The following is a 22,785-nucleotide window of genomic DNA, read 5'->3' on the forward strand; positions in this document are numbered from 1 at the left end:
CTCTCATCAGTGTAGGCATGCTGCTCTGGGTCTGTGCTATGGCCTCCTAGGTATTTGGCTGTGCTTCGAGGGAGATCTTTCCTCCTACAGCCTCTTCTGAGTAAAGAGACTATTTTTGGCTTTCCAGCAAGGAAGCAATGCTCAGCCCAGAAGAGTTTTGGAGACAATCCCTTTTCCTTTCACCTCCCTGCAGGATCCCCAGCCACATCCAGCACGGGCAGGGGTTTGCTGCCTTGCCCTCCTGTGTCCCCTTGAGCCCTGTCCTGGTGTGTTCTGGGTGGGGAGAGCCCTGCAGCCCCTGACCAGGCAGACCAAGAGCCACTGGCCTGGCCCTGCTCCAGGTGACAGGTCTGGGGCTGTGCTATGGCATGAGCCCAAACTATTTCAGGCAGCCTGAGGCTGCTGTGCCGGGAGAGCTCAGGAGCCCCCAGCTGCATTCCTGGGGTAACTGGAGATGGCTGCAGCCCTGCAGGGTAAGGGCAGAGCTGGGGTGAGGGAAGCTGGGGGCTGAGGGTTCATCTTACTCAGAGAAAGAAGGGGGGTTCTCTCCCGTGTCTGTCCTGTACCTTCAGCTGGGGCCAGTGAGCTCCTGAGCTGCGCCTGCCTTGGTGACCCCACACAGGCACCAGGGTCCCAGTGCTCAGAGGGTTTTGTCAGCCCAGCTCAGGGGCCAGAGCACTTCCCTGGAAACAACATCCCTGTGCTCTGCCAGCACGCTGAGCTTTCCTGCCCCACAGCCCCTGTGCAGTGGGTGCATGACAGCCCTGCTCGGTGGGAGGAGGTGGCTGGAGCCCATGGGGAGCACAGAGATGGGCTCCAGCCTCCCTGCAGCCCCAGCCCACCCTGGCTCTGGGATTCCTCAGGGCTGTGTCAGACCCCAATAAAGCTGTACAAGTTCTCATGACCTCCCGGCCTCGCAGCAGTGCTGAGCACAAGCACTGGGGCTCCTGGACACAGAGCAGACATTGCCTCTGGTGGGCTGGGAAAGCCCCTCCTGACCCACATCTCTGCCTGGCAGAGGCATCTCCAGGCTGGGCTGGTCCCAGCCTGCCTGGCTCTATCCAAGCATGGACAGCAATAGCCTGAAAGGCTATCTCCCATTCTAGGCAGGGAACATACCCTGAAAGGTAGAGCTGAGGCTGACAACCTTCTTTACTGTCTACAGAGAACCACTAGGCTGGGCTGGGACAGCTCTGGGCGTGTTTGCTCTGATGAGGTGAACACCCATGCTTAGTGCAGGCTTCTGTGTCAAATTCCCCCAGCAAGGGATGGCAAAGTGGCACCCTGGCTGGAACTGGGGTGTGGGCAGATGGCCTCTTGCGCTGGGGAAGTGACAGAAGTGGGGAAGGAACTGCTCCTGGGCTGGATGGGAGTGGCACAGAGGTGGCAGCAGGAGTCACTCTTGCAAGCATCCTCACATGGGTGAGGTCAGCTCAGCCATGCTGTGACACTGGGGCTTGGTCTGGGATCATCCTCAAAAGCAGCTGAAGCAACGGCTGTTCCAGGGGATTGCTGGAGGCTTCAGCCCTAATCTCCCCGGCCCAGCATGTCTGCAGATATTGCACTGGCAGCCAGAGTCAGCCCCAGAGAAAGCCTGCAATGCCCCCCGGGGCAATACAGCTTCGGGACTGACATAGGAGACTCCTGGCACGGCTAGGTGGGTGCCAGGAGGAATGGAAATCCAAGCACCTTTGGATGTGCGTTAGACCTGAGCAGTGTCACCTGGAGCATTGCCAAGGGCTATAAAAAACGTGGGGAACTGGGCCAAAACTGGGCTGTGCCTCAGTGTGGGACACAGCTCCCTCTGGTGAGGATGCAGCTGTGGCGGGCACCGCGCGCTGGGCACCTACAGCCATCCGGTGTCCTTGGGCAGGGACTTGCAGGGAGGGGTCGCCAAGCAGTGTCAGGGCATCAGGAGTTTCAGGGGGGCTCCTGGAATTAGGTGAATTGCATCATTTTGGGGAAAAAAACATCAGAGCTGAAAATCTGCTGGGTCTCACAGAGACTGGGTGCTCGTGCTCACCTGAAGAACTCAGCAAAGCACTGCTCACTAGCAAGGGAGCCGCACGGTGGCTAGAGAAGGGAAGGGACACTGGCCTTGTCCCCAGCTCTCCCCTCGCGGCGGGGCACGGGTGGTGCCTGTGCAGCGTGCACGGCCCCGGTGGTGCTGCCCGGTGCAGCGGGGCTCCCGCGGGGCCCGGGATGCCGCAGGTGCCGCCGGGCTGTGCCGTGGGCACGAACCCGGCCCGATGTCCGCTCTGTCCCGCTGCCCCTCCCAGCGGGGCCAGCACACCCCGCCCCGAGGCTTTCCGAGCCTTGCAGGGGAACTCGGGCACCCCAAAGCGAGCCCAGCCCCGCTGCAGCAGCTCCGGGCGCGGGATGGCGGGGACAGCACGGTGTCCGTCTGTCACCGCCTGTCCCCGGGCGCTGGCCGATAGATGGCGGTGCCGTATCTCGCTTGGGGACGGGCCCCGGGAGCAAGTGTCCCTGTCCCTGCTGGCAGCCCGGGGGACCGGAGCATCCCGGGCAGCACCCGGGACCCCGCTGGCCCCGCACCGCCCTCCTGCAGCCGCCCCGGCGCGGAGAAGGCTCGTCCCGGGAAGCGTCTGTGGGTTTCATTTATTGCCTAGGCGGGACACAGTGGCATCATGTCACCGGGAAGGGCTCTGGCAGGACACAGGGGCAGCTCTGACCTCCAGCAGCACTCCGTTCTGGAGGGGACAAAGATTCAGCCCCCTCTGTGGACAGGTCACCTGGATCCTTGGTTGAATCAGAGTGAATCCTTCGCGTGTCACCTGGATCCCTACTGGCAGCACTGTCCCTGATCTCACCACTGCAGGAACCTGAGGAATCAGCTGGAACATGCAGGTGCCGTCACCCGGCTCAGCCAGGTGCAGTCATCTTGTGATGCAGTGACTCAGGCACGCAGGGGAGGCGGCTCCTGCCCCTCGTGCTGCTGCCGTGTGGTGGGACAAAGCCTCGCTGGAGGCTCCACAGCACAACTAACAATGTTTTAATTACCTGATCCACGGCTGGCAACAGTTTTCTTGGCACTGGAGAGCTCTTATGTGACAACCCCATATTGCCGTTGGCAGGAAGAGCTTCCAGCATCTCCAGCACCGGAGGGCTCCACAGAGCCCCAGTGGCCAAGCAGCCTCGGCAGCTCCCAGCTCAGGGGCTGGGGTGGCTGCAGTGGGAAGCTCTGCAGAGCAGGAGCTGACACTCAAATAAAGGAGCAAGAGCTGGGCACCACACTAGCAAACAGCTGGGTCCCCAGGCTCCCAATGCAGGCAGCAAGAGGCGTCTCTGACCAGGCTGGAGTAGATTGGAGCAGGACTCAGTGATGCCTGCCCAGATCCACAAGCAGCCTGAGCAGCCTCACTGGGAGCAGGCATCTCCCTCTGCACCCGGGTGAGCTCCTTGCTGATGGCTGCAGGTGCGTGGTGGGGACAGAAGGATGAAGGATGAGAGGGGGAGGGATGACCTCAGGAGTAGAGAGGGACAGAGGAAGGGAAAAAAGGTGTCAGGAAGGAGAGGAAACCAGAGCACATCTGTGGTGCTGCAGAAGGAACAGCACTAGTTCTGTGTGATCCTGAGCATGATGGAAAGGCCACAGAAAACCTTCAATAACTGGGCTTTGGATGGACCCTCCCTAGGAGCCACTGCATGAGACAAGTTCTGCTGATGAGCTCCTCCTTGAACATGAAACTTGAGTAAAAAATACAGCTAGAGCCTGCACACAGAGTGGGTCTGAGGCCTGGGGGTTAAAATCTAGCTGCCCCAAAAGTCCCTCCTTTCCTTTAAATCAGTGCACTTAGAGAATCTCATTCCTGTTTGAAAACAATCAGCACCTTCACAGCTTGATTCCCAAATAGCAGTAAATCCCTCAGTCAACCAGGAGGAAACACACGCCCTCTGCCCCTTGTCCATGGCCATCCTCGTCGCTCCCTCCCTGATGTCCCTCAGGCCATGGCACCACCGTGGTGCAGCAGGACCATGCCGAAGGAATTCCCTCCAGAGATCTCCCTGTGGCCCTCACCCTGCTGGAGGCACCCTGCTCCAGCCTGGGCTGTGGGGGACAGGGCGCATCAGGGGCGGGTGCTGCCTCCAGCACAGCCACGCAGCAACTTCCCTCCATTGTGTCTCCCCTCCCTGGGCAGCCGCTCCCATCTGCAATCTCCCACCATCTCCCTCCCACGGGGCCTCTGCCGGCTGTTCCTCCTCTTTGGAGCGTTCCACTTCCGCCACCCTGCTCTGGGCCCTCCATTACCGCCGTCTCTTTGTGCTGCTCTGTCCTCCCCAGCAGCTCAGGAGCTTTGGGCGAGGCTCTGCAGAGGGGTCCCTCCCACTAACCCCTTGCCCTTCCTCCAGTCTGAGCTGGTGGGACAGCTGGGATCTGTCCCAGGAATGGAGCTTGCTATGGTGGACATCTAGAACCTTCCAGCGCCATGAGACATCAGCCTGCGGTCAGGCCTCTCGGAATCCCCGACTGGGAGCTGTTCCAGCTCCGTGGAGGCACAGAGGGGTCAGGGTTGTGACCAGGCACCAGCTGAGAGTGCTCTGCCGCAGCTGGGTACTGTTGGTGCTGGATCATGCTGGTACTGCCTCACCTCTTGCCACACATCCGTGAGGTCCCTTGGTGTCCTTTTGCTTTACAGAACAGTCTGTGCTCTACACACTGTGACTACAGACCTGGGCAGCGTGTCCCATGCTGGGGCTCTGATCTCAGCCAGAACCTCTGGGTGCTGCTGAGATGCAGTGGATTTCTCATCAACTGCCATGTACTTTGAAGGGATGTGTTAAGCTGGGAACTCCTCTCACACACCCAGATTTTGGAGGAGCTTCTATTGTGGTTACGGTTCCTCTGGCTTGCATGCTGAAGTATGAACACACACGAGTCCCCTATTTTTGCAGACAACAGTCTGGCAGAACATGGAGGAAAATGCAACTCCTTCCTATGGCAGAGACAAATCTCTCCAGCCTGACTGCTGCTGTGAAGAAAGCGCATTACCTTTGTTCTTGGCTATCCTGTTTCTACCCACGAGACCACAGGGCCTTAACCACTCATCTCTGAAAGCCAAGAGCAGGGCCTGGGCTTCCTCTCCTGCGACACCTTACTGCCATCCAGCAAACAATCAGCTGGGCGTGCCGCATCCTCTCCCAGCGCCGGCCCCGCGAAGCCTGCTGGCCTCGGGCGGCTCGCGGGACAGCGGGGTGCCGTGCCGTGCCGAGCCGTGCCGTGCCCAGCCAGACTGGCAGCCGGGGCCTGCGGGTTCCCACTCTATCCCCGCAGTGGAAAGAATTTCTCCGGTTCCTTTCAAACAGCAAACCCCGAAGGTGCACGTTCAGTTTGAATGGTGGGCATGTGCAGTTTAAACCCGGGTTTAGTAATGTCAGCGGTGTTACCTGCTGCTTCTGCGAGGGCAGAGCCTGGTCCTCTGCTCGGGACACGGGGCTGTCACGCAACACACATGGGGAGCTCATGGGGAGGACATGATGGGCAGCGCTGGGTCAGGGGGGTGGCATAGCCAGCCCCTGGTCTGCGTCCGTCGCGCCGGCTCCAAGAAGGCTCCGCTGGAAACAGCTTGGGAGAGCCAGGGTGGCGGCCGGGCAGATGTGCGGGACAGCACGGGAGAGCTCCCGGCGCCTTCGGTCCCCCAGCCGCCCGCGGTGCCCCGCGCGGCCGCTGCTGCCGCGCTGCTCTGCGGGTGTCCGGCCCATCCCGGCGGGGCTCGGCAGCAGCCGCACGGCAGCGGCAGCGCGGCCGCCACCGCCCCGAGAGCGCCTCGGTGGCGACAGCGGGACCGGGCGGCCCGGGACGGGGCAGGCGGAAGGCGACCCCGCGGCCGGTCCCGTGGGGCTCGGGGGCCTCGGCCGCCCCCTCCCCCTGCGATCGAGCGAAATGGCTGAACATGTAGCAATAATGACCCGGCATTCAGGCTGCCCGGCCCGGCCGGCCCTAATCAGCGGCCCGCGGACCCCCCTCCTCTTCCCCTGCGCTCCCAGAATGGGGAACAAAACCCAGCACGTTTCTGCAGCCCCCGCGCATAAAGCGCCGGGCCTGGGCCTCAGTGGGGGGCAAAGCGGCCCGTCAATCTCGGCGCCGGGGCCCCTTTGTCCCTCGCCTCCCTGCCACACCTTTTGTTCCCGAATCCAATAAGCGCCTATTCCCGCTACCTTCCTCGGCGGCTCCTTTCAGCGCCGGCCCGTCGGCCACAATGGGCCCGGCTCTGAGCTACGCGGCCCCATTCAGCGCCCTTGGCACGCTCACAAGCCGGCCGGGCCGCCCTGCCCCGCGGGCACGACGCGGCGACCGCCCCGCCGCCGGGCACGGGCCCCGGCCCCTCCGCCGGGCACCGGCCGCTGGACGAAGGAGGATCGGGCGGCGAGTATTGCACCTGGTTTATTGACTGACTGGGCGAGCTGGCGCTGGCAGTGACCGATACAGAGTAGATAGAGGAGCCGCGGCACTAGCGGGCCCCGCCGTCGGCTTTTTACAAGCAAAGCTGCTCCGCTGGCGCGGCGCGATCGGCTCCGGCCCGCCCGGCCCGCCCGGCCGTCGCGGCGCCTCCGCGGGGCGACGGCGCTTCGCTGCGGGTTCGCGCGGCCCCGTCCCGCCGCCGCTCCGCTCCGTCCGTCGCCGGCCCCGCACCGATGCTCGCGGGAGCGCCGGGGTCCCGCCGCGCCGTCCCGCCGCCGCCGCCTCCGCTCCAGGGCGCGTGGCGCGCAGCCGGGATGCGGTGCGGGTGCTAACGGGGCCGCGGAGCCGCCGGGCCGTCCTGTCGGTCCGCTCCCGACCCTCAGTGCGTGCGGGCTACCAGGCCCGAATGCCCTGCAGTGCGCCCTGGCCGCAGGAAGGCCCCGCCGCCGGCTGGTGCAGCGGCTGACCGCCGCCGCTGAAACCGCCGAGGCCGCCCACGTTCACGAAGGGGCTGGCGGCCGCCGCCGGGCTGCAGGCGGCTTGCATGGACGCGCCGCCGGTGCCCGCCGGGTAGGTGCAGCCGTAGCCGGGGTTGTAGGAGGCTGCGTTGCCGTAGCCGTAGGCGGGGAAGCCATTGTAGGAGTAGGGCCCGTTGTACGCCGAGCTGTAGCCCTGCGACCCGCCGAGGCACGGCTTGCCGTCACGGACCAGCACGGGCACGGCCACCCTGCGCGGCGGCGGCGGGGCCGCGGGGCCGCCCAGCTCCAGCGACTTGTCCTGCCGCTGCCGCTTGCACTTGTAGCGCCGGTTCTGGAACCAGATCTTCACCTGCGTGGAGGTGAGCTTGAGGCTGCTGGCCAGGTGCTCCCGCTCGGGCGCCGACAGGTAACGCTGCTGCTTGAACCGGCGCTCCAGCTCGAAGACCTGCGCCTGGGAGAAGAGTACGCGCGGCTTCCTCCGGCTCCGCTGCTTCGGCCTCTCCGTCTCCTCCGCCTTCTCCGCTGAGTCCAGCGGCTTCTTCAGGACGCAGCTCTCTGTACGGGGGAACGAAGGTCACGGGTGCGCCTAGCCGACGCCGGGCGCTCGCTGCTCCCGGCGGGCCCCACCGGCGGACGAGGGCTCCGCGCCCGGCCGGCCCCGCGCCGCTACGCGCCCGTCGGGGCACCGCGGTGCGGGCGGGGAGGCAGCGCTGGGACCGGCCGTCTCGGGCACCGCCTGTGTTTGCGAGGGCTCGATTCGGGCCGCGGGGCCGGGCACGTTCCCGCACCTCCGGGCCGGCTGCGGCGTTACCGCTGCGGCACCGCGAGGAGAGCTCCGCGCCGCGCACAGCGCCGGGCACCTGCTCCGCCGCCGGGCTCCGCCGCAGCGGGTGCGGATTGGGCCTAACCCGACCCGTTCCTTCCCCTCCGCTACCTAAATTGCAGAGCCCGGGCCTGATCCGACACCTCCGGACTGGGGCCATGCGGAGGCACTACCCAGGGAGGAGGCGAGCGAGGCGCGGAGGAGGGCGGTGGCAGCCCCGCGACGTGCCTGTCCCAGCCCGACATGGCCAAGGGACATGGGGCAGGCTACAGGGACCTGGGCTTCGCGGGGCGATGCCCGAGGGCTGGGAATGCACCGCGGGAAGGCAGCGCGGGGCCCGTCTCGGCGGGGCGGTGCAGTGCGGGGAGCGCGGCGGAGCCGATACTCACTTGGGTCTCGGACCGCCGGCTCCAGCTCTTCTCCCGGGCCGGGAGCCTCGCAGGAGCTGCGCAGCACGGCGTGAACGTAGTTGTCGGCGGAGATCCGCGCGTCCGCCTGGCTGCCGGGCGCTGCCATGGGGCTCAAGTAGGAGAGCTTTTCCTCCTCCTCTTCCTCCTCGCCGTCGGAGAAGCGGGCGCCGTCGGCGGCCGCCAGCAGGCAGGCAGCGGGTTGGAAGTGGTGCTCCAGGTGGTGCGGGAGCTGGGCCCCATAGTGCGGGTCCTGCTGCTGCTCCAGGTTGAGGATGTCTTTGACAGAGAAGGGTGTGGAGGTGACGGGGCTCGGTAACATCATCGGGGCAGCGCAAGCGGCCAGGCAGTCCCGCGGGCCCGGCGGCGCTCGGGCGGCTGCTCGGCGGGGAGCGCCGCGCCCGGTGCGGGGGGAGCAGGCAGCGCCGAGAGACGAGGGGCCGCGCCTGCTTCTGTCTAAGTTGCCTCCATTAGCTCGGCGCTGGGGGTCTGCGTTTTGTTACAGCTTCTGCAGGGACAGCCAAAGGCTCGGGAGCCTCCTCTGCCCCGGGCCGGCACGTCACGGCAAGGAGGGGCCGGGGGCGGCCTCACCATTGGAAAGAGGGGGAGGCAGAGCCGGCCCCCTGCCCGGCTCCGGCCGCCCGGCCAGAAATAGCAATGTATTAAGGCTGCACTCGGGGAGGCTGCTTTCCCGCAGAGCGCCCCGCCGGCCCGGCACCCGCCCGGCGGGCGCGGGGACGGTGCGCCGGGGTCGGGGTGTCCGCAGAGAGCCGCGGCAGCCGCCGCCGCGCCCCCCAGTGCTAAGCACGTGTAGGTAGGTAGGGATCCCCGCCCGGGCGCGCCCCGCTGACCCCTGCCCGCACACGGCTCGGTCCGGCCCCGGCAGGGACCGACATGTGCGGCCCCACCAGCCCGGCCTCCCGCCCCACCAGCACGGCTCCGCAAGTGCCTCCGGCGGCCCAGGGCGCGTAGCGGAGGGGAGGTCCAGGCGCCTCCGCCAGCCCGCGCCCCTCCCGCAGCCGACGGCGACCCCGCCGTCCCGGACGGGCCGTAGCCATGCGACGTACACGTAGCCGACCCATCCTCATCCCCCTGCACCTCCGGTCCCTTCGCCGGTGTCCCCGCAAATATCCCCGCGATCGGCCAGTCTGCAGGCCGGCCCAGCTCGCCGCAGCCGGTGCGGCACTCGTTCGCACAGGGGAAAGCACGCTTCTCCCGCCGGATCGGGCCCCGCAGCCCGCGACCGCCGGGCCCAGTCGGGGCGGACCGGGCCGGGCCGGGTGGGCAGCTCGGGACTGCGGTAACGCGGGGCTAGGTGGGGAGCGCGATACCGCGATCGTCTCTGTTTCCTTTCGTTGTTTTTCGTTTTCTTTCGTTTCGTTTCGTTTTCTTTCGTTTCTCCCACGGGTAACGAGCGGCCAGCGGCTCCGCGGAGCCACCTCGCCACCGTGGCGGCGGGTGACGCACCGAATGAGCCTGCCGAGCTCTTCCGCACTGAGAAGTTCCCGGGAACAGGACTTCGCCGGGCACCGGCCGAGCCCCGCGGTGATGCGGGGGTGCCGCGGCCCCCCGGCGCTCCCCGCGGCTCCCGGACTTTTGCACGGGCTCGGGGCTGCCGCGGCGCGGGGAGCGGGCGCACCGAGGGATGGGCAGGGGGTCTTTGGTGAGATTTTTCGTTGTGATTAAAATCCTGCTGCCCCGCAGGGCTTGGATCGGCGACGAGGGGAGGCCACCGGAGCCGGGCGCGTACGCCGGGCAGGTGAGTGTCCCGGCGCCGGGGCTTCGCGGGGCCTTCCCGGGAGTTTCTCTCGTGTTGTTAACGTCCGGCGTCTCCACTGTTTAGCGGCTCTGTCGGTGCCCTCGTATCTACGTCTTTCTGCACGTCCCAGAGACGGATTTACTGGGGCGCAGCCCGGGACAGGAGCCCGAGTGCCGCGCGCTTCGCCGCAGCTCATGTGCTGCCGGTCCCGCGGCGCACCGGACCGCTGCCATCACGCAGCTTCAAACCCCTCGCCACATAAATATGACGAGTCGGTCTCTTCTCGCCGCTCCCCGTGGGAGACGCCTTCCTGCTGTCCGGACGGTGGACGGGGGAAGGGCGGCCGCAGTAAGCAGGCCTGACTGGGGCCCGACTTTGCCCTGTGCCGCCGGTGCGCAGAGAAGCTCGGCATTGCGTCGCTGCCGGGACTCCGAAAATAATTAGTAACAATTAGCTCCTTATCTGTGTTACACATCCGCCACCGTCCCGGGCCACTCCCGCCCGCCTCGGGGCCCCGGGCCCGGGAAGGTGCAGGCGCGGGGCCCGCAGGCAGCGCGGTGAGCGGCCGGCCTCTGCACAGCGCCGCGCTGCCCGGGAGCTCCCCTGCGGCCGAGCTTCCCGGCGGGGAGAGCAGCGTCAAGGGCCGCTGCCCTCGGTGGTGGCGGCCATAAGAACTGCCGGGCCACCGCCGGTGTCCGCCTGCCCGACCGTGTGCGGGAGCAGCAGCCGCCGTGCTGAGGGCCGCACCCCGGCAGTGTCTGACTCGTGTGGCGCCATCGCGCTCAGGGATCCCGGACGGGCCGATCGCCGGGTGCGGCCTGCGGGCTCTGGGATCCTGGGTCGGACAGAAAAGGGCGCATCGGGATTTCTCCCAGGTGGTACGAGTGGTTCTCCCGCTGGGACCCACTCATTTGTGCTGCTGCCGGCCACACGGACTGCGCGGGGAGCCCGCGCCCGACGGAGGGAGCAAGACGCGGCCGGGCCTTCTCTGGGCCTCACCCTCCGCCAGTCTCCCGGTGCGGTAACTGCGCCCGCGCCTTCCCCCCATGCCAGCATGCCCCCGTTAGTGGAGGCGGATCGGTGGTGAGTTCCCGGCTAGAAAAGCCGGGCAAGCGGGGAGATGGTCGGGCCCGACCGTGCCCGTGCCGAGGCGGCTGACGCCAAGGAGCACGGCCGGACCGGGACGAGCGGTACGGAGGTACAGAATCTAGGGGGAGGAAGGAGCAGGGCAGCCCGGTACCTGTCGGCGGGTCTCAGCCCGGGTTGCGGCTGCAGGGCTTTCCCAAGCCGGCTGGGCTGGGGTCACCGGGCTATTAATGGTTATTTTATTTATATCATTAGCGGCGTCCCCTGAGCTCTGTTTACAGCAGAGCCTTGTTGTCCCGGCCGCTCCTGCGCTCTGTTTAGACAGGGGATTATTGTAATGGATGGAACTCGCCGTGCGGATGCTGCAGCGGAGCCAAGAGAGCCAAGAGCCTCCCCCCGGGCCCGGGGAGCGAGCAGCAGCCCCGCTGCAGCCGCGCACACCGCGGCGGGCGGGCGAGGGAGCGAGCAGCCCGCTCTCGCCCGAGGGCCCGGCCGCAGGCAGCCCGGTAGCAGCGGCCACGCCCGGGGGTCTCGCTCGGGGCGATGCTATCAGCACCGGGGCTGCTAATTGCTCCATTAGTCTTGCGGGTGCGGAGTGCTGGAGCCGGCCCCGCGCTAATGGCCGTAAACAAACAAACACGCTAATCCGGCCCTGTCTCCAGCCCCAGTGTTCGGAGAGCCAGCGGGGCACGGCGGCGGGAGGCGCTGGGCGGGCGGCACCCACCTGCCCGCCGCCCCGGGAGCCCGGCGGCCCGCGGGCTGGGGCCGTAGCCGGAGCGGACCCGCGCCGCCGGGAGCTGCCCCCCGCGCCCGGCTCTATTTACACAGAGCCTGCCCTTGTGTAAACGCTGCGCGCCGTGGTTTATCTCAGGGCCCGTCTGGTTCTCGTTCTCTGTCAGCAGCGCCCCGTGAAGGATGGCCCTTTCCCAGGAGTTCGGTCCTGATTTATGTGAGAACCGCAGCGCGCCGGGGACGCCCCCGCACGGCGGGGCCGGCGACGCGACGCGGAGAGGCGGCGGGTCCCGGGACAGCGACCCGCCGCCGGGGCTGCCGCTGGGGCCGTCCCGTGCAGCCCGCACCGGCTCCGCACGGCTCGGTCACCTGCCGGCAGCGGACCCCGCGGTACGGTCCTGTCCGGCCGGGCCCGGCACGGCACAGCGCTCCGCCGTCTCCGGGGTCCGGGTCTCCCCGCACACAGCCTCGGCGCCCCTCTCGGTGCCCAGCGGGCGCGCCCTGAGGGGCTCCGTGAGGAGCGCACACGGGGCGGCTCCGCCGCAGCTCCCAACCCGCACTCACTCCCTGAGTGCGCCCACCTGGTCACCGCGCCCGGGGGAAAGGATGGCGTTTATCCCTGCCCTGCCACCTGCACAGGAATGGCTCTTTTTCACAACTTTGAAAATAAACATTATCTGTATTCCTCAGGAGAGGAGAGAGCTTCTGCAGGCAGTGGAGCCAGGTCCAGACAGAGGATGCAGCATGCTCACCCAGCAACAGGCTGGCTCCTTGTCTCACTGCTTTGTCCCATCTGTGCCCAGGCAGTGCCTGCACCATCCTGTTCACTCAGGTCTGCCACTTGACACCTGCCTGCATCTCTCCAAATCCTCAGAACAGCTGGCTTGGTTTGGCCGAGAGCCACCCAACTAATGCCCATTTTATTGAGAAATACATCATTGCAAATATCTGCTTTTCTTCAGTATTTTTTTTCTCCATTGACATTGTCTGATTTACTTTTGCTTCACAGTTCTTGCGGGGATGCATGGCTTGGAAATACATCCCAAAACAAAGCCTCAGCGGAAAATAAATGTGTTTTCTAAAGGTCAGAATCAGACTCTAACATCCTACACTATATTTTTAAGGTGGGAGGTTGGTTTGAGAGATACCACTAGCTGTGTGAAACATTCAGTGTTCAGCACTTTGAGGGATAGGAGCAGCAAATGCAAAGGTGCAGCCCATTGCAGCAAGGGGAGCTCGGTAGGCTTGGACACCAAAGGGGAGGTTGCCCTTGATTTCAGTGCCAGATGGGCCTCTGAAACTGAGGCTCACATGCTGAGCTTGGTGAGAGCCACCTTGCAGGAGCAGGTAAAGGTCATCCTTCATCTAAGGCAATGCAGGATAGGAAATGCCAGTGCCAAGGACCCCCTCCTGCCTGCTTTTATTTGGCATCTCTTGTGCACAAAGGATATCCAGGCTTCACAAAGCTACCCTGCTGCATAACAGCCCAATGACTAGGGATGTGCAAAGAGTAGCAGAACACCTCTTTCTCTGGCTTAGAAGCTGTCATAAATCACAGTTACTGACCGTGTGATGAGAGGGTCCCTGTGCAGCTGAAGGAGGACACAGCTACAGGCACACGTACACCACCCTGTTGGTGGAGCACACCCCACAGCCTTTCTGGGAGTACCTTTGCTCCGTGTCTCAGAAGCCATTGCTGTGTGTTTGTGTCCGTGATGTTGAGAAGCTGAGCTGAAATTCATCCTTCGGCAGAGGCCCAGCACGAGGCTTGCTCACCGCTCGCATCCCCAGGCCTGCGTACCACTTGCATCCCATAGCGCTTAAGTGGAGCCTAAGTGGACCCTGGGCCTTGTGCTGGCGACCTGCCCAGTGCTGGATTTCAGCTCTGAGCCCAGACCTGCCGCTCTGATTCATGCGCAAAATCCCGCTGAGGTCAGCGGGTTTCATCCTGCTCCCACCACAGCCCGCGGGACAGTTCACACGAGAGTGGCAGGGTCAGGCTCTGTGTTTGCGTGTGCCACAGAAAATGGAACAATTAAGATTAAACCAATTAAATTTTAACAGGTCTGGAAAGCGTTTTATTACATAATAAACTGGAGGGATTAACTGTGTCGGGCTTTGCTGTGTGTGTGCTGGTGGAGAGGTTCCTTGCTGTCCGCAGCACTTGGTGTTCCTCCGGGCAGGAGACCTCCCTGCACTGCTGCTGCTGGCAAACACGGGCTGGGAATGCAGCTGCATGCTGCCTCCTGCTCCTGTCCAGCTCTGTCCCTCAAAGCATTCTGGGTGCAATGCTTTTCTGAGCCCAAGCAAAGCATTTTCTAGAAAAAATTGCAAATTATATGGTGGCTATTTCTGTGGCTTTCTTCAAGGAGAGGGAAGCGCTCATGCTTCTGTACAGACGTGCTGGTGAGGAGCAAGTGGCTGGGCTGGCTCTGTGCAAGGTGGTGACAGATGTCTCATCTTGGAAACGGAGCTGATAAGTTACTCTTGTTTAGGGCATCTGCCTGGCAGCCAGTCCCCACTTCTCTCCCTGCTTAATCAAGATTCCTCCGGCTGTTCCCATGCAGATGAAGCCATCCTGGCCATGGCTACCCCGGAGCTGGCAAAATTGTAAAAAAAAGGGTCCACAGCTCTGGGTTTGCAGAGTGGTTTCAGGGAAATTGAGCTGAAAAAGGATGCAGGAATCAGCTTTAGCAGAAATGATGCTGCAACCTTGGCTGAGCGCATCCATAGGGAGGTGCACAGACCTCTGTGTGGTGGCATTCCTCAACTCTGCTGGCATTTGTCTGTAGGGCTGTCATTTGCTCTGAGAGGCACCCACAGCCAGTGGCTGTTGCACTGTTTCATCTTCCCAAATGTGATTTGAGGCTGACCAGCTCAGGAGGATTGGACACAAATATCCTCTGTCATGCAACAACCTGCACTTGGGGGCTGGGGAAGCTCGTAATTTCTGTCTCTTCTGGGTAAATATGAGTTAAAAGCCTGACAGGCTCAGCCCAAACACATTTTGCACTATCCTTCCAGAGGCCACAGCAGGCCAGCTTCCAATGCTCTGGTGGGTTTTCTCTGGAAGTAGAAAGGTTGCTGTGGCTGGAGACTGCGGCATGTTCAGTGGCAGTGAAGGCAAACTGCTCCCTGGCTGATTACCATGCCTGGAAAGGTTAAAGGCAGAGCATGTGCTTGGCCTGCACATGTCTAATAAATGCCCATTCTTTTGTTTTCCTTTGAAATACTTTTTGTATTTAGCCATGGCTGCTCATGTGGTTCCCTCCTGAGCCCAGATCCTCACCGACAGCCTGTACAAATAGGGCAGCCCCTGTGTCCTGCACACGGGAAGGCAGATAGGAGAGTTGGAAGATTCTGTTAATAGTTTATCCTAATGAATTATCCTGGCAATTACTGTGCAGAAATTGTTAGTGTATCCTGATGATTCAGAACTTTCTAACAACAACTCTGGACTAAACTATAAACTGTTTTTCTATCTTGGAGTGGAGACTTGAGAGAGGACTCCTAATTGTTCTCATCCCCTCCGGGGCCATAGCTGGATTATCCCACACAGGCTTCTCTGCAAACTTGTTTTTAGTCTATCAGTGGGCCCTTTCCCAGACCAAAGAGATGGGGAACTGTTTTCCAGATTTAAATCCCTCCCGTCTACCCTTCCACTCCACTTACACCTCTGAGGAAGAGCATGGATTAGAAAGGATTTGCCCTCATGGGGCTTTAGTTTGGGTTTGTGAAGATCTGTCCTTAAAAGCATTGCCTTTTTTATTTTATCCTTGTGTAAATCTGACTCCCAGCTTTACGCAGGGAACAGGCAGAAGTGAAGTGCTGTGTTGTTCAGAGAGTAGACATCTCCCATTTCTTTTGAAATACCTGCCTTTAAATGGCATTTCCTCTTGGAGACAATGGCTTAACATGAAGGACAAGCAGGTGGGGATGGACATGGGTGGTGTTCCAGGAGCAGGACATGGTTGGACCCCTCCTGCTGCGGTTGCTGTGCTTCAGCCATGCATACAAGAGGCTGGATGGCTCAAAGGCTCAGCCAGGATATGTCCCTGTGCCAGCACTGACAGGACAACCTGGATCTCTTGATATGGTTCCTGTATTGTCCCTGTGCTGTTGATATCCCAGCACACTGGAGACCTTGGGTATCCAAGCATGTCTGGGATACTCTCCCCAGGACCCATCCTGGTGCTCTCCCCCAGGATCCATCCTGTACTGTGAACGACCTATGCAGGGATGCTGTGTCAGGCCAACAGTTTGCAGGCACTGGGGCCATAGCAAAGCTGGTGGGGAGTTCGCATGGGGCCAAAGTAATTCTTCCCTTCCCTCTCTGGGGTGGCAAAAGGCCACACCACTGGCCATGCCCTGTCCCACTGGAAGCACTGACGCCTGTCTGGCTGCCAGGACACCCCGCCAGCCCCGTCCCAGGCACATTTCCTGCGCCCAGCAGTGGCCAGCGGGCTCTGTGCCGCATCCCAGGGACGCCTGGGCCCAGGCTCCCTTCTCCAAACATCCCTCCCACCGTGCACCCGTGGTACCCCCGCGCTCACCCACGTCCGCCCCGCGCACCCGCCCTTGCTGACGGTGGGGAAAGTAGGAGCCATGTCCTTGTGCTGACCTTCATCTGACCTTCCAGTAACGCTCGAGAAACCCTCGGAAAGGCTTTCTCATTGTGCAGCCCCAGAGTTTCCAGGGAATTAGTCAGCAGGCTGGAATTGTGCTCTGTGTATGTGACCCCCCCTTATCCCCCCCTCCTGCCTCTCCCATCCCTGGAGCCGGACCGGTCCAAGAGATATGTTGCCAGGGTGACAGCGAGGTGTGATGGATGGACAGAGAGTGGCTGTGGAGTGGCAGGGCCGCTGGTCAGTAACCCAGGGCTGTGTTTATAAGAAGGAAGAGGCTGTTTCCTGGAGCTAACATAATGCAGCTCTAAAAAAGGCAGGGGAAATACATCATGCGAGGGGAGTGCAGCCCAGGGAGGGGAGGGCCATGGGGAGCTCAGCACCACAGCAAACCTCCAGGTCAAGGTGCCTTTGACAGGGGCCTTTTTTATAGGCCATTTGCGTGAGAGTTCGCTGCTGTTTCTCTGCAGCCCTGACAGCGGCTCAAGGCCCAGCCGGGGTCTGGGGAGGGTCTAATCTAAACTCGCCAATTTCCAGCCCTTCTCCTGCAGAACCCGCTGATTTATTTGGAAAATAAATAATCGACACTGACTATTGTTTTGTGTCTGTGGAGTGACAGTCCCCCGCCCTCGCTGTGGGGCTGTGCCCTACCCCACAGTGGACACTCGAGGAGCAGGGAGCTGTGGAAGGACCCTGTTGCTCAGAGAGAGAGGGGCTGAGCTCACTGCTTCCATCGGCCCCCACCTCACCATGCCTGGGAAGGGGCGATTCCTGGGGCATGGTCCCTGCATGGGTGGGCACCTGGGGCATCACTCACTGTGCTCATTGTGCTGGACTTGGAGCTGGGGCAGCGGTGACCAACTGGAAAGGCAAGGGAATGTCCCACCCTCCTTCCCAAATGGCAGCTGTGGCACTTTTGCTCCCTTTAGCCACACTGCAGGTGTGCGAGGCTCTTGTGCCCAGCACTGGCATCTCCCCCAGCGTGGAGCCAGGGTGTCTGCAGCCCCACACACCTGCTACTGCCACAGCAATGGGGTCATCCCCATGGCTTGTGTCACCTCTGAGCCCTGCAGCCACACTCCCCCCAATGTCACCCCTTCTGCTGGATGGTCTGGTTGCAGGAGAAGCTGCTGCTCCTGGTGCAGACAAGAGATTCCCCTCCCCAGCCAGCAGTGTGAGAGCTGAATCCCCAAGGTGGTTGGGACCCCAGGGCCTTAATCATCAAGACTAATCAGAAAGCAGCAGCCCAGAAAACAGACCCTGATTTTTCCCTACCACAAAAAAAAAAAAAACCCAAAAACCAAAAACCAAACCAACAAACAAACAAAACAAAATCCAAAACACAAAAACAAAACCAAAAAACCCAACTAAAGCATTTCAGAAAAAAATCTTCACAGAAAAAAAAAAGAAAAAAAAAAGAAGATAATTTTGCTATAGGTCCCACCATTTTCTGAGTAAGCATAATTGTTTCTACTACAGCTGAAAAACTATTTAAATGTTGATAATTTTTTTTCTTTCTTCTTTTACTTTTATTGTTACAACTTTTCGATGGCTGAGGAAGCGATAATTGCATTTAGGGTTTTTCTTTTTTTCTTTTATAAGAATGCTAAAATTTCTTAAAGCTTGGAGTAGGGAATAAAGGATCAAAAAAGAGGAGGAAATCCAGCATGAACGTCAGCCATCATAAAGCAGCTTCAGGGCAGCAGACAAAAAGAGGACAAGGAAAACCTGGAAACACAATGCCTTCAAATTTCGAACAGATTTCTGCTTTAGAAAACTGAAAGGAAAAAATCAGTTCAAAATATCCCATTGAAAAGTTAAATTAAATTGGTTTCCATATAATAGTTGTCAATCTACTTATTTTTGAGCTAGAAAATTTTAAGCAATTTCTTTACAGTATAATTTTAAGTTTTATAATTTCTTTTCTACATAATTAATAATAATTCTGCCCCAATATGATAATAAAAATAATAAATTTACATTTTTCTAGTGAATACATGGGTTTGGTCATGTCTTCACTAGTGTGAGATAATTTTTAAATGGAGTCTTGTTTTTGGCTGAGGTTTTTGCTTGTCTCTTTTTTCACTGGAGAAGTGTTCTGTCTTTGATGCTTTCATACTTCCTCCACTCTAATTCATGCAAATACTGCCACATGCCCAAATTCCTCAATTAGTTCAATATTTATCAGCAAATGATTATTTTTCAACCCAGCCTGTTCACTGTCTAAAGCCACTTTCTAAATAAGTATTTGATGAGTATTTGTATAGTTAGTGTTTGCATCGTTCTAAGTGACTTTCAACATCAGATTCTCTCACCCACTTTCCCTTCAAATTAGCACATTCACAGGCACTTTTATATGAATTTGTGTTTGCCTCAGATTTTATAAGGCTGTGTTTGGATGATTTGTAAAAAACCACCCATTCCGTATTTTGGAGTTATTTGGTTTTGTCTGACATATCCGTCACAGCTGCCAGTGCAGGACAGGCAATCCATACTTCTGGAATCCCTTTTGCTGGCTCTCTGGGGCAGCGCTGTCTGTCCAGGGCAGTTGGATCCCACTGGTCCCCGAGCAGCCCCATCCCCACTGCACGGACGTCTAAGATCCGCCATGAGCACGGGCTGTTTTGTTTTTAAAACCACTCTTTACTATCCTTTTCATGCCCAGTTCTTGTTGGATTTGTGTCGGCCCTCTGTGGCACCCCGGGACACGCTCTGTCCAGGGAGGAAGCAGTGCTGGGGAGGGGCAGAGGGGGCTTGTCTTTCCAGCACTGCAGATTAAGGCCGCCTGGCTCCTCTGCAAGCCTCCCCAGGTGGCCATGATATTTCTAAAGGACTTGTCCCTGTGCCGCAGTAAGCTCATTAGCTAATGCCCTGATTACGCAGCATCAACTGAAGCCTGTGTGTTTAGGCTGCCAGGGAGCCCCTCTCACCTTTCTCCTCTCCCTTCCTCGTTACCCCCTTCTCTTTGTTTCAGCTAACAAGGTGGGCTTTTAAAAGTGCCCTTGGGCCGTTTGGAGTGCAGGCTCCTCCCTGCCTAGCTGGTCCCAGTGTTGGGGCACCCACAGGGAGGGACAGGGGTGGCCGCGGGCAGGACCCCACTCCCCATGGCAGCCAAGTGCTCTCGCCTCTGCCCAAGCGGCTCTTTTGGCCCGTTCCTGTGCCAACCCCCGGCAAAGGCACTGAGAGCCTGATGGAGGCAAAGCGAGGCATGAGGAGGTTCCTAGGAAGAAGGTTGTGGCATGAAACAGCCATGGTGGCACGCTGCTCTTTGCATAGTCACCCTGGGACTTGAGAGGGTCTGTGGGCTCTTGCCCCTTGCACCTGACCCCAGACCTGTTGAATTCTCACCTGGGGATGGGGAGCCAGAGCTTGTGGGGCCAAGCCTTTTGGCCTCAAGCATGGAGAGCCTGGGGACCCTCTTCCCTCATCCCTGCTCCGGGAGAAGCCCGGTCACAACCCCAGCCTGGGGAAGAGGGATGGATGGGCAGCCCACCCTCTTCCTTCAGGGGGCCACGCTCTGCAAAATCCACCTCGCGCTGGCGCTTTCCGGCCCTCTGTGAGAATGTACAGTTTGTGGCTCCTTCATTGACTTTGAAGAATGTCCCTTTATTCACAATGTTATTTCCTTTAATCACTGTGAGGTTGCAGGAAATCTTCTTGGAAAATTGTCTGAGATTGGCTGGAATTACTGTACTGTTGCAGGGATGGAAAAGTCACTTGAACTTGTTTTCATTTTACCCTAAAAAGTCACTGTCCCCAGAAGGTTCAGATGAATTTGGATAAACATGTGAGTTCTGAGGATGTAGTTGTTGAGTATTTCTTTTCCCTCCTTTTTTTTTTTTCCCAAATGAATCTTTGTGGCTTTCCAAGTTCCTGAGTTTTACTCAAGACTAGGGGTGCAGAAGTAAAGGGAAAAGGGACCTTTGGCATAAACAGATCATAAACAGACTGAAGACAGGCAAATACATCATTAAGTGACACAACACAAGAGCAGGGATAATGAAGCAGTAAGTGACAGCTTTGGCCATCAGCTAAGAGCTGAATCAACCAAATTTTCTACCTGAGGATTTCCGTGCTGCCTGACATAGGAAAGACAAGATGTGCTAAATCTTGACTTTCACAGGAGTTTAGTCCCATTTCCACATGACATTCTTGAATTCTTGTGAGTAGTGGAGAAATGTGGTCTAGGTGAGTGTGTGGCTACATGAGGACACAGCTGACTGGGAAAAGGTATTGAAAGGGCAGTTTCCCATGCTCAGCCCTCAGACAGGGCCTGGTCTTGGTTTAGGGGTAGTCGGTGCTTTCATCAGTGATTTTCACCTGCAGCACCAGTCTGCAAGAATGATTTTCTTGAGAAGGTGAAGAACCTGAAATAAACCTGCTGATAAGAACAAATATAAGTCTCTTCTGTGATTTGGGAAAAATCAACATTGCAGACACTGGCTGGGGAATGAGTGAGGTTGCTCTGTGGGAAAGTAGCTGGAGATGACAGTGGGTCCTGCAGGGAGCGTGAGACAGCAGCAGCCCAAGTGAGAAGAGCAAAATCAGACCAGGACATATGAACAAGGTGTTTGTAAGACACCTGATGTGATCCTGATGCATTTAAAGAGTGTCAGACTCAGCACTGAATCCCACTTGGGGCTCAGCGTTTCAAATTGCCGCTCTTGGAGAAAGCCCAGGGAAGAACAAGATCAGAAATTCAGAAAACATGACATACTGGAGAAGGCTGAAGGGTAGCTTAGTATCACAACACAAAGACTACAGGGAAATAAGATAAAAGTCTTTAAATGCATAAAGCCCTGCTACAAAGTATGAGATAATGGGCTATTGCTTGTTTTCAGGTGGGTAGAAGAAGCCATAGACTCACCCTGCAATGATTGCGGTAAAAGGGATTAAAACTTGTTTTTCCTGGGACCCGTCGTCACCACTAGAGGTTTCTTTTAGGAAGAGTTGAGACAAAAGCTCCACCAGGAAGGGTTTGATTTGTTTGGGGGCAGGCAGACAGGCTAGGTGACCTTTCAAGGGCCTTCCAGGCTTATTTTTTATAATTCTGTGAACACAGATACTAAAAAAAGGGAAGGTAATTTTGCCTGTGGCCAGTCTATTCAGGACTGGTCCTTGCCAGGTGTGTTTTGCTTCAGCTGTGAAGGTTTCCATTAGGTTGTTGTTGGTTTGTGGGGTTTTTTTTGGGTTTTTTTTTGGGGGGGGGGGGGTTTATTGTGGGTTTTTTTTGTGGCTTTTTTTTTGTTGTTGTTGTTTTGTTTTCTTTGGTTTGGTTTTTTTTCTGGTTGATTGGTTGGGGGTTTTTTTGAGTTTTGGGTTTTTTTGATATTTTAGTTTAATTTTTGTTATTTTATTTGGTATTATTAGTTTGGATTTTTTTGGTATTTACTCCTAACTTTTTTTTTCCCCCTATCCAAATTTTCCCCTGTTTCTGTACATCTCTCTGACCCTACTTTTCCTGGAATGGTCATATGCCTTGTGTGATTCCCCGAAGCTCTGCACAGAAAGGCCATTTCTTCCCAATCCAATGTGCCACATGTGTAATACACAGCATCCAGGAGCATCCTGGGGCAGCCCCCATGTCTCTCATGAATTCACTGCTTACAGACTCGTGGTGTTCCAAGCTCGTGCCTCACTCCTGGTCTCAGCCCTGTCTCAAGGCCCCTGCAGGTCGTCTGTGGGCTGGGTGTTTTTGTGTTTCTAAAACAGGAGCAACAACTGTTGTCCCCCTCCATCTGTGGGTTTGCAGATGTCAACTGTCCAGTGTTTACACGGAGCTTGTGCAATGGGAGTTTTTCTATGTGCATTAGTAACATGAGGTATTTTTGCTCACAATGTTTAAGATCAGAGTTAGTCATTAGATCACCTATGCTGATCTACCTGACTGCCTTGTCTTGTTACCCTTTCTGGATCCAAATAACCTGGGGTTTCACTAATGCACAAAAGCATCAGGTCTGGAGGAGCAAGGGAGTTCATGGTTTGGTCTTATTTAATCCCTGACGGTTAATCCACCAGCTAATCAGCATTGCTCAGCAAATGTATGTCGTATTTCTTATGCAGGGTTGTCTGGCTTTTAATTTCCAACCATTGATTCTTGTTCTGCCTTTTTTGGCTGGAATAAAAACATGTTAGCACATGGTATTTTCTTACTATGAGAGTACTTGTGCATAGCAGTCAAATTTCTTGAGCTTTTTTAAGAAGAAAACAGGTTGAGCTTGATTCTGTCACTGTGGGGTGCATTCTCCTGCAACTGTGGCTTTTCTGTGCCTGTTTTCTGCACTCTCTCTCATTTCACAGAATAATTTTGGCCTCAGGGACTCTGGCAGTACAGCCTGCTGGTTGGGCCTTGATCCGCTCAATTTTGGAAATGTCTGAAGATGCAGATTCCATCACTTCATTCAGTTTTCAAGCCACCTTGTGTCTTTCCCCTTCCAGCCCATACCTCCCCAC

The 22,785-nt window shown here is 58.4% G+C and overlaps 1 protein-coding gene across 2 annotated transcripts; it reads right to left on the reverse strand.

Annotated features, from left to right (window-relative positions):
* Nucleotides 1–6,814: 6,814 nt before the first annotated feature.
* NKX2-3 (NK2 homeobox 3) lies at nucleotides 6,815–8,572 on the reverse strand. Of its 2 annotated transcripts, none has more exons than XM_058810718.1 (2): nucleotides 8,113–8,572; nucleotides 6,815–7,455 (listed from the first exon to the last, which is right to left on the reverse strand). In XM_058810718.1, the coding sequence occupies exons 1-2, from the start codon at nucleotides 8,453–8,455 to the stop codon at nucleotides 6,815–6,817; spliced, it is 984 nt and encodes a 327-aa protein (XP_058666701.1). In that variant the 5' UTR covers nucleotides 8,456–8,572. The 2 variants fall into 2 exon arrangements, with proteins under 2 accessions (XP_058666701.1, XP_058666702.1); XM_058810719.1 differs by having other exon boundaries at nucleotides 6,815–7,451; nucleotides 8,103–8,572.
* Nucleotides 8,573–22,785: the final 14,213 nt, after the last annotated feature.

The sequence above is a fragment of the Ammospiza caudacuta genome, chromosome 9, assembly GCF_027887145.1.
Source record: "Ammospiza caudacuta isolate bAmmCau1 chromosome 9, bAmmCau1.pri, whole genome shotgun sequence".
Classification (NCBI taxonomy): domain Eukaryota; kingdom Metazoa; phylum Chordata; class Aves; order Passeriformes; family Passerellidae; genus Ammospiza; species Ammospiza caudacuta.